Source organism: Temnothorax nylanderi, unplaced genomic scaffold (genome assembly GCF_030848795.1).
Source record: "Temnothorax nylanderi isolate EJ_2023f unplaced genomic scaffold, tnyl_v1.0 TNYL_tig0191_pilon, whole genome shotgun sequence".
Classification (NCBI taxonomy): domain Eukaryota; kingdom Metazoa; phylum Arthropoda; class Insecta; order Hymenoptera; family Formicidae; genus Temnothorax; species Temnothorax nylanderi.
Genome location: NW_027249253.1, coordinates 119,556 through 130,246, shown reverse-complemented (window position 1 = coordinate 130,246; position 10,691 = coordinate 119,556). Strand labels below are relative to the sequence as shown.

The window sequence follows — 10,691 nt, the reverse complement described above, 5'->3', positions numbered from 1 at the left end:
TTTTTATTGTAGGTATTTCATATAGATGAGATTCGTAAAAGTAATAAAAAGGAGCATACTGTATTAAACAGGAATACTTACTGAAAGAGGAACTCTAAGGTCAACGGTGTTTTTTCTGCCTATACGTATATCCGACATCTCGCGAGCGCGCTGTGTAATTCCTCTCCGCGTATAAGAAACTCTAAATGCTGAAACGAAAAAGCCGCAAAAAAGAGCATAAAAAAAGAAATCGACAGCAGACGCGTCAATATAAAAATCTGGCATTTTACGTTCTTATCTCTGACTATAAATGATTAACTGTTTACTATTACTATTATTATCACCGCGGCGGTCATCATCATCATCATTGACACTGTACAAAGTCGGCAATAATTTTAAGAAACCGGCCCCTGAGACCTGTCTTATGTAACCGTTCGGGGCCGAGCGAGGTAAAAGCATATCTCGCCTCGTCGGCTCCGGGGGAGCCTTCACTTCCGGTTTCACACAGCCAGGAGGAACTACTGAATCTTACACAAGTTGGAGAGAGAGAGAGATAGAGAGGCCAACATTCAGACAATGAAACTATCCAAGAAATATCCGAGAGAGACTAGAAACGTTTGATCCGCGAGTGATAATAATCGTCTGTTTTACATAGTGATTACACAATTACTGTGCGAAAATGGAAAATAGAAATACAACTTGGAAAAATTAAAGAAAATAACAATTAGAACGAATTAAAGAAACACAGTAAAAACAAAAATTTTAAATGCTAATTAAGGAGAGAATGTGTAAATTGAAACTTTGATTAAAAGTTTCCTGAGAAACATATTAAGCTGTAAAAAGAAAGTAGTTTATGTTTCAAACTTTATTTAATCAATTAATCAAAACTGCAATTAATTTCGTTAAGTACGAAGTTACCAATTATTGATCCTCGCATATAACTTTTTGATTCCACTGAACAACGATACAAATTATCGGTCTATCTTATAAATAATATTTACCTTAATTTTCAGTATTTGATAATTTGATAGAATATGTAAATGAATATATATTTTCACTTATATCATATATTTATTGCATTTTCTAATTTAAAGTAAATATTTTTTCTTAATACGATCACTCGCAGATCAAATGTGTGTGTGACATTCTCAATCTACAAACAACGTTGGTTGATTTCGATCGTATTTCAAGCAATTATCTGTCTGTTTCTAGGATTAGTTCTAAGAAAAGGCAATAATATCGATTAGTTTGCATCTACAATCAACCGATATTGGCGAAAACAAGCAACAAGCAAGATATTTCTCGGACTTTTGTTGTTCGGATGTAATGACGCGATTAATTCTGCAATAGAGATAATACGATGATCAAGTGAATGTGCCCTTTCGTCGTGTAATCAAGCACAAAGGAAAAAATCCCTTTTACGAGCGTAGCAGTAGGCCTCTAGCCGAGTGCGTCCGGCAAAGAAATCTAACTGCCTTCGAGAACATCGCTGCAAAACTGTAATCTCGTCTCGCTGGCCGCACCGAAAAAAAAAATGCTTATGGCTTTTGCAGAACAATTTTCGCTATATGGAAACCGATACTATTATCGTTAGAGCTCTCATCATTTCGGAATCTGTGTATATCACTCTCTGGCAACTGCCAGACGCGGCTGGCGAAAAAAAATTTATCGCGAAATCCAGTGTGTCGAATGCAGTTAGAAATCACCGGATTGCGCCGCGAAAAGTAAAAAGATATAAAATAAAAACGCGTTTATTCTCTCGACCAACGAGACTCGAAGCAGCGGCTCGTGTCAGGAAGGGCAACTTTCGGCCTCGAGATCGCGGCTTTATATCATCGCGGTGGCACGCGAGCTCGGAAGATTACGTAAGAGATATCTGAACGACATCTAAAAACTTTGACTGCCTAAAGAAAAAAAAGTACGGCAAGTCTGAAGAATTGGGACATTCAAAAAAAAATAAGACGTCTGAAAGATTGGAATATTCAAGAAATTTAAACGTCTAAAAAATTACTATGTAGGATATATCTAAAAGATTGGAAAATCAGATAGTCTGAATTATTAGGCCATTCCGAATACGAGGACATCATCTGAAAAATTATCTCGTGTCAAGTACTTTTCTAGACCATTTAGGCTGTCTGGTACGATCGATTCCTCCTGAGAAAAAAAAAGTCCCAATTCGGCAAGACGCGACCTCCGCTCCTTCCGGCGCGAATCGCCAGTTTCCGCTCGTGCCGCACTCAAGAAACATCAACGATGTAAGAATAACGACTCTCGATACTCACACACTCATCCGCAAAAGCGAAAAAAAAGAAGAAGAAAGAGAGAGGAGGAAAGTCAAGCGTTCACTGTACAATTATATTCTTTTACGTTGTAACGACTCTTACAATTGAGTAGTCGGGTAGAATATTTTGCATTACCTGATAACAATAGTAGCGTATCACTCGTCTTAACCCCTAATTTTATATATCATTGGAGATAAGTAATCCGCAAAAATAAAGATTATAACCAGCACTGCAGTGAAGTTACTATACATCTGTAGATAAGCGGTTCGCAAGGAGAATTCAAAAAACCGACACGATGTTCAATGTATTTAATGATCTTCTTCGAAGGGTGAAGAATATATGAATATATGGGGAATAAAAGAAAAAGAGGGAGCGGCTTGGTTTCTATGGGTTCCTCTCAGTATCTCCTCCAATCCTTCTCTGCAAATGCAAGATGCAGATCGTGACCGGCGAAAATGACGTAGTCATAAAAAATAAATCTTTATCTGTATTCACATATGGATTTATTGTAGATAATATTTTGTAAGATCTAATTTACAAGCTATGTAGGAAACAGGCTCGCTTATTACTGAATAGCTTTGAAATCGCAAATAAATAAAATTTTACGCTGACTAAACGTTACACGTGATAAAAAAAAATGAGCGAGAACTCTAGACGCGTTTAATAAATAATATGTACAAAATATGAATGTAAATTACGAGTTTTGTAAATGCTAGGAGATATCACGCTATTTGTATTATTATGTACATTCGTTTATATATTAGGACAAAGAACGGAATCGACTTCGTCTGTCACTATGCTCGATCGACTCAGCAGTCCGTCCTCGAATTGACCATCGTCAGCATTCTTTTCCGGACCGCGAAGGGCTCTTTTCTGTATAAAACGCCTTACCACTGTGGGATTCACGTAAGACATGGTCAATCTGCATCCCCAAGATAGAAGCGCCAAGGGCTATGTAAACAGGACAACAATTATCAAAGGTACTTGAGTAAGCTTCTATTTACATTTTTAAGAATAGTAAGTGTAATAAAAGTTCTGATAATAATTCAAATTGTAGTTACAGGGTGTCCCTGAACTTAGTGCTAAAATTGGCATAGCGGCTTTAGCACGAGAAAAAAGTCGAAAATGTCTAATAAACATATGTCCGAATCCCAACGGGGTTACAGGGTATAGGTGAAGTTGCTTTCGTAAAAAAACATAAATTGAAGTAAATGTTGTTTAATGTATTCTTTACTGTTTAAAGCTTTAAAAGATGCTTAAAAATTCAGAACAATCATGACAATTCTGAACACTTAATGCTACTGTGATGTCATTCGCGAAACTCCAGACATTTTTCAAAAAGCAAAACAATTTATTAATTCGTGCTAGAAAGTGTGTTGAGGTCGACGGAGAAATTTTTGAGCACCTTTTGTAAGACTTTAAACAGAGTAAAGAATATTAAACAACATTTACTTCAATTTATATTTTCTTACGAAAGCAACTCTATAGGCCTTTGCACAATGCCAAGCAACAGGCAATAGGGACAGAATTTCCGATGCGTTGTATTTCTATTCTCTATTGCCTGTACCTGAACAATCACTAAAAGCGCCAAATAAAATCAAATCACTGTGATTGGTCAGGTCAGGTCAAATACAGGCAATAGAGAACAGAAATCCAACGCATCGGAAATTCTGTTCCTATTCCCTGTTGCTTAGCATTGTGCGAGGGCTTTATAATTTCGAAACCGTTCGGATTCGGACATATATTTATTAGATATTCTCAACTTGTTTTCATGCGTTAAAGCCCGCTGCACCAGTGGCACTGAGTTCAGGGACACCCTGTATATATAGATAAATTAGAATATCAGAAAACTTGGGGGAAAAAAATGTATTTCAAATAAACTCTTAATACTCCTATACTCACTCGTTCTTCATCCAGATAACTGTATGGCGTGATGACGTGTCGCCAAAGACATTTGCTAACGAGATTTTTCAAACGTTCTACTTCTAGCGGATTTGCGCACGGGTGATACAACATGACGATCGCACCATGCTGTTAACAATAGGATAATAAATGTAAAAGATTTTCATAATAAATTTTGTAGATAATACACTGTGTCGCTGTTACAATTACCTCGAGACTATGTAGCCACCTCTGTTTGGGCACGTACTTGTATTCTCCGTAAACTGGCCACAAAGGTCGATGCGGACCACTGCAAATATTAATACCGCGTATAAATATTGTTAGGGATTATTTATGACAAGAGAACATTATATACTTACTAAAAAGGAATATCGACGTCGTATTCAATTCGTTGGTTCATACATTTATGAGCAGCCTGAAAAATACTTCAATTAAAATTTGTACTAGTAAATAATGGCAGTATTTCATGACAATATATGATGTTTTTACCTTATATGCCCTCGGGATGTTCTCACAATAGATCCTTGGTGCAATCTTACTCGGCATGATATCATGACCGTAACACGTGTATTCTGATGGGGTATAATCCCAATCAATAGTCAAATTGGTCTGAAATTTCATTATCATCAAAATATATGCTATATTCTTTGTAAGGAATATTTAAGCGTTCTTTTCAATTAAGACAATCTATGTGAATGGCAACTATAGCAACCTTAGCATCGTCGCATTCTGGTGACACATGACCCATGTGCATCTCGAGAGGAAAGTCTACTATAGTCTCGTATTCATATCGTTGCTGATTCTTCGGAAACACTTTGGGCGGCGGTTTCGGATCGTCCGGTCTGTCAGGCATCCAACGTCCAGGCCAACGCGTCTCCTGAGGTGACTCTGTTACAGATTCGTGTTCGTATTGTTGGCGATTCTTTGGCAACACCTTGGGCGGTGGTTTCGGATCGCCTGGCCTGTCAGGCATCCAACGTCCAGGCCAATACATCTCGTGAGGTGGCTCCGTTACAGATTTGTATTCATATTGTTCCTGATTCTTTGGCAACACCTTGGGGGATGGATCGTCTGGCCTGTCAGGCATCCAATGTCTGTGCCAATTCTCAAGTTCATCTTCAATGTTCCTGCGTTTCTCCTTGTTATATTCATTAACATCTAGTATATGCAGCAATTTTTGCATATCATTTTCGTCCCGTTGCGGTACGGCATAATCTGAAAGACAAAGTTTTCGTAATAAAGAAATTAATTCAGCTTGTTGCTTAAAAGATAAATAAAAGTTAATATAATTTTTTGAGAAAGTAAAAAGCTATATAGCTTAACATGCTTTTATTTAAGTATGAAGATTAAAATATTTTTTAGCATCGGATGTACCTATACTGTTTTTGTTGAAAAAGATCTACATCTTAAACAAGTCTCTAATTAAAAGTTATTAATAACTGATTACATTTTTGCCACGAGAATTTATTTTTGAAATAAGATTCGCGCTAGGATGTACACCATGATAGAAAAGTTGTGATTGATAGAAAAATATTGAGCTGTCATTACTTCTAGGTTAGAAACGTAAAAGCATGAAATCGTGAGGAAAATGTTCTGTAATACCATTGTATCTGTACGTGTCCACGAAGCTCGCTGTCACGAAAGCGCAAATCAGGAAGTCGAGGACCAGCCGGGTCATCGCGTCCGGCCGCTGCGAACGTGGCAAAGACACCAAATGCAAATGTTTTAATCGTACCGAATCACCTTACGTCACTCGACGTCATTTGACGTATTACTGCGTATTATCAGTATTGCCATGCGCGAAGGAAGGTGCACATAATAGTACTCTTTTTGCACTCTTCGTCTTTTTTGTTTTTCTTTCGAACGTGCAAATATGCAATTATTTCATTTCAAATGTAACAAGTATAATAAGTTCATATCAGACAATGCATTCAATTCATTTAAAAATAGAGAATTGCAAACTGACGATTAGAATTCGACCAATCAGATAAATTTAATTTTAGTCTGTCTTTGCTCTGATTGGCTGAATTTGAATCTCCAATTCGAATCTTCCAATCTTTAATCTTCAATCTGACCGTCTGTGTTTTTTTTTTCCGAAGAACTTTCTGAGCTGGTGCACACTAGTGCAATAAGTTAGAGTGAGACAAGTATATTTTTAACGTTCTTGACTGGGCCGGGTTGAAAATAACGCTATTTAGTTCACTCTAACTTATTGCACCAATGTGCACCTGTTCAGGAAGTTCTTCGAAAAAGAACAAGGCATTTACTACGTTTACGCGAGCGTTACTTCTGTAGTAATTTACGATGATTCACTCGTTTACGCGGAGTAAATTATCGTAAGTTACTACAAAATCCCGTTTACGCGAAGGAAAATCCCGTTTATACGCGAAGGAATTATCGTAAGTTACTACAGAAGTAACGCTCGCGTAAACGTAGTAATTGTGATACAGGCTTTAGGTCTGTTCTTTGCAGTCGCACTAAGTTAATTTTCTAAAGTTAATTTTATTTAAGTTAATTAAAAAAGATTATACAAGAGAAAGGAAACACATATGCACATATTTTATATGTAATTATATATAGATGTATTAATAATATCGGTAACATTATTATACGGAGCAAACAAAATATTAGCAGTAATATGATAGCAGTTTGCGAGATTGAGTATATTAGCGTCGATTAGTATTAATTACATCCGCATCAAACGTTTAGTTTGTTGATGTAATTTGCGAACGTAACATATGACGACACAGTAGTAGAAATGGAAGTTGTTTCAAAATAATTTAAATTATATTATTATTTAGTAATTATAAAAATAATATAGTTGATAGTACAATGATATGGCATGCAGTTAAACACCTTAATATATATGTATAATTATGAAAATAGTACGACGAAACTAAATGTATATGTTACCGTACACCAGTGCCTGCTAACTTGACATAAAATGTAACGAAAGTTAAACGCGTTCTTCTAAAAAAAAAGTTTTGGATTTTTTCATGTACTTAGAGAGAGACTGTATATTAGATTATATTAGATTTAGAGACTGTATAGGAATATATATAGCTTAAAACACATTTAGAAATGTGCCATTTACTACGTTGACGCGAGCGTTATTTCTGTAGTAACGTATGTATATATTAAAAATTACTTTAATTATTTTATTATTTAACTTGCGTTACATAATTTCAAATTTTGTTTAATTATAATATTATCTAAATTGTAAGGATAAACAAAGAACAAAAACAATTACTGGCTTTATATTTTTATAATGAATAATGCGATTAATATAAATAAGAATATGAGAATATGAGAATAACAAGAATATGAATATTTCTTTTAACTGGAGAAAAACTTAAAAATTCGTAATAATTAAAAAATGTTCTAAATAATGTTAAATATCAAACTTTTTTCAATAAAATATATTTGAGCATTTGTATAACAACATATATAATGTGTGAACTATATATCCGGAGAACGAATACATAACGAAAAGAAAAGCAGAAAATAAAAAGAAGAAAAATAATAAAAATATTCTACAAATTACCCAAAGCGATCACTTATCCAAAGCTGTTCGTTCGTAAAATAATTTTAGTTGATGCTGCACTTAAGAATAAAAATTACAGACATTTTGCAATTAGGTACACATGGGAGCAATATTCGCAGAAAAGCGTATTTAGTCCACAGTTTACCCACGTGAATGCCCGGTGGCGGATGCTTCGAACGATATAATGCTTCGTCTCGTCATTAGCGTAGCGCGTGTATTGTAATTTCATTAATTACTTCAGTGCAACGTCACGAGTTCACCGTTTGTTAGTTGCATCGACCGGTTCTCTAACAGTTTCCCTCTTTTCATTTAGGCCGAGAGCATGGTGGTTACGTTTAACTGTGTTTATAATCTAATTAAATGACGAAGCGATCTGTTCATCAAGCCGAGCTTATTTACCCATTCTATCATTTAATTCCTTCTTATATTTAGGTATAGAATGTGTGTCGGTTTCACCATTTTTAATTTAATTATTAAATTGTTACATATGCGATTATATTTATATATCAAATATATACAAACGATTTCAATTGTTTAACGTAATTACAGTGTAATTGCCCTTTCGTTAATATTTTCATAATCTTTAGAGAAACATATTAATGTAAAGGACGATGATAATTAATATTATCATACAAAGGAAACACCCTAACAGCACATGTAGATTCTGAGAATGTTCGCAAAAGTAGAGAATATTAGTAGAGAAGGGATGTTCTCAGTAAATTAGGTTCTCTATACATTGTCAGTACCTTCATGATATCATGTTATAGGGTATAATGATATTCTTTATCGATGAATTATAATTGAGGTACATCATCTTTAATCATGATTTTTGATTGATTTATTTTTTCTATTTTATATAAAAAAATTTATATAAAATTATTATATTTATATACATACAGTTTTATTTTTTGTAAAGAAAAAATTACGTATAGGCTTGTACGAAGAAATCACTTTGAGAAAGAAAATTAAATTTTCATCTTATCAAAAGCACGGTAGATTTGCTTCGATAATTATAATTAGAGTACTAAATCATTAAACGCATATATATTTCATGTCACAATACTCATAATTGATGCGAAAATCGCGCTGGAATTATGTATCGTGGGTATGCAGAATCACTTAATATTCATGTTCAGGCGCTGAAATAGGACGGGAAAACATTTGTTAATGTAGCTTAGAACATTACGAGCTGTCCGCGCGACCTCTCGTATAACGCGCCACCGTGCATCTATAAACGTCGTTCGTTATTAATCGCCGGAGCTGCATAATAGCGTTATCGCTGCACGCACGAGACCTCATTTTCGAAATCCGAATGCCCGTGAGAGAATGGGATCCGCGACACCCACGACGCGCGGTGACGCGACGCGCAGTTTCGCTGTAGCTGAAATCGCGCGGAACGACCCGCGACCTTCGCGAGAGCGAGGTCGCAAAATGCATTTACGCAACAACGATTTTTATTTACGCGCAATGAACAGAAGCATGGTAATTATGCAAGTGGAAACAGGTAAAAAAAAAAATAAACGCTCTATGAATAAGTAAGAAGAAGGAGCGCGTACAGTAAAAGTTATCTGAGAGACATTATACTGATCGATTAGCAGCAGATATCCTACAGAATCAATTTTCTTTCAATTAGGTATTAATAATTCGCAAGAAGACATTAATATGTTTTGATAAGGAAATAATTGAGCAGTTATCTTTTTGATATCTTTATTTCCATAAAACGTAAGATAACGAAACTACACTTCAACAAAATTAAGGAATCATTTAAAATCAGCGCTGAAAAGGACCGAACTCAAAAGTTGCTTTCCATTTACATCAAAACTCAGATAAATCTCACTTCTGTCTTTCTTCAACATTCATGTTGAAGAAAGACAGAAGTGAGATTTATCTGAGTTTTGATGTAAATGGAAAGCAACTAAAGTCACGTATCTTTGCGAAAAATAACCGCAGAACGATTTTAAAACGTGTTTTAAAGCTTAAACGTTTTAAAGCTTAAAGTTTCAGTTTTTAAGCATTGCTCTGCAATTATTTTTCGCAAAGATACGTGACTTTGAATTCGGTCCTTTTTAGAGTTGATTTTAACCGATCCTTTAATTTTGTTGAGAAGTGTATTTAATCGAGAAAGGGGGGAGATACAGAGAAAACTTAATTATTATGAAAATTATTTTATTTTATCTAAAATAATTCTATCGATTTTCTGCAACCACGAGTTAATGGTCGTGTCGAGGATAGAGAAAGAGTTTAATTAGTCCTCTCTCTCTCTCTCTCTCTCTCTCGTAGAGACATGTATCCCGAACGTGATACCGAGTGCAGGGGTGACGAAAAAGAAACAAAAAAATACTCGGTTAGATGATAGCACTCGTTGGACGGAGTTATCAAGTCGGTACTTGACTCGAAGTACTTCTGATGATGATGTGCCACGCAGGAGCTATTACACGAGTCGTGCTCTTTCTCTTCGGTCTTACAGCGTGACCATCAGAGGAAGGTTGACGAACCTGCTGGGCAGTCACGTCTATACATATATTCGATGCAGACAATGCCGTGACAAATAATTTTTGGCGAATGGTAACGTTCTATACATAAAAATCGCGAAAAGAACGTCGTGAAATGTGCAAATAAAACGTATAAATAAAGTGACTATAAGCGTGAAAATAATTTAGAGAATTTGAAGATTCACATGTGAGAACTATTTTCAAGATTTACAATATAAAATAAATAGTTTATCAAAATATATGATGTTACTTAGAATATCTTGGGACTCAAACAATTTAATTAGAAACAAAGATGTTTAATATCGATTATCTAAAAATTACCAAAATACCAAATAGTGACGTTTTTAAAACCTCCATGAAACCTCTTTGAAATAAGACCAACTTTAAATTTTTTAATTTAATTGTTTCTTAAGTTTCGCGTCTTTGCGGATGTATTTTCTAATAATCAAATAATTCACAAAATATATCTTACCCTCGTATTGTGATTATTTA

At 35.0% G+C, this 10,691-nt stretch overlaps 1 protein-coding gene across 1 annotated transcript; it reads right to left on the bottom strand.

The window, feature by feature from the left end:
* Window positions 1-2,741: 2,741 nt before the first annotated feature.
* On the bottom strand, window positions 2,742-5,939 carry LOC139778664 (uncharacterized). The gene is made up of 7 exons (XM_071716724.1): window positions 5,766-5,939; window positions 4,876-5,378; window positions 4,653-4,772; window positions 4,523-4,578; window positions 4,374-4,452; window positions 4,164-4,292; window positions 2,742-3,212 (listed from the first exon to the last, which is right to left on the bottom strand). Exons 1-7 carry the CDS (start codon window positions 5,839-5,841, stop codon window positions 3,015-3,017), a joined length of 1,161 nt encoding a protein of 386 aa, XP_071572825.1. The 5' UTR covers window positions 5,842-5,939; the 3' UTR covers window positions 2,742-3,014.
* Between the last annotated feature and the right edge of the window lie 4,752 nt (window positions 5,940-10,691).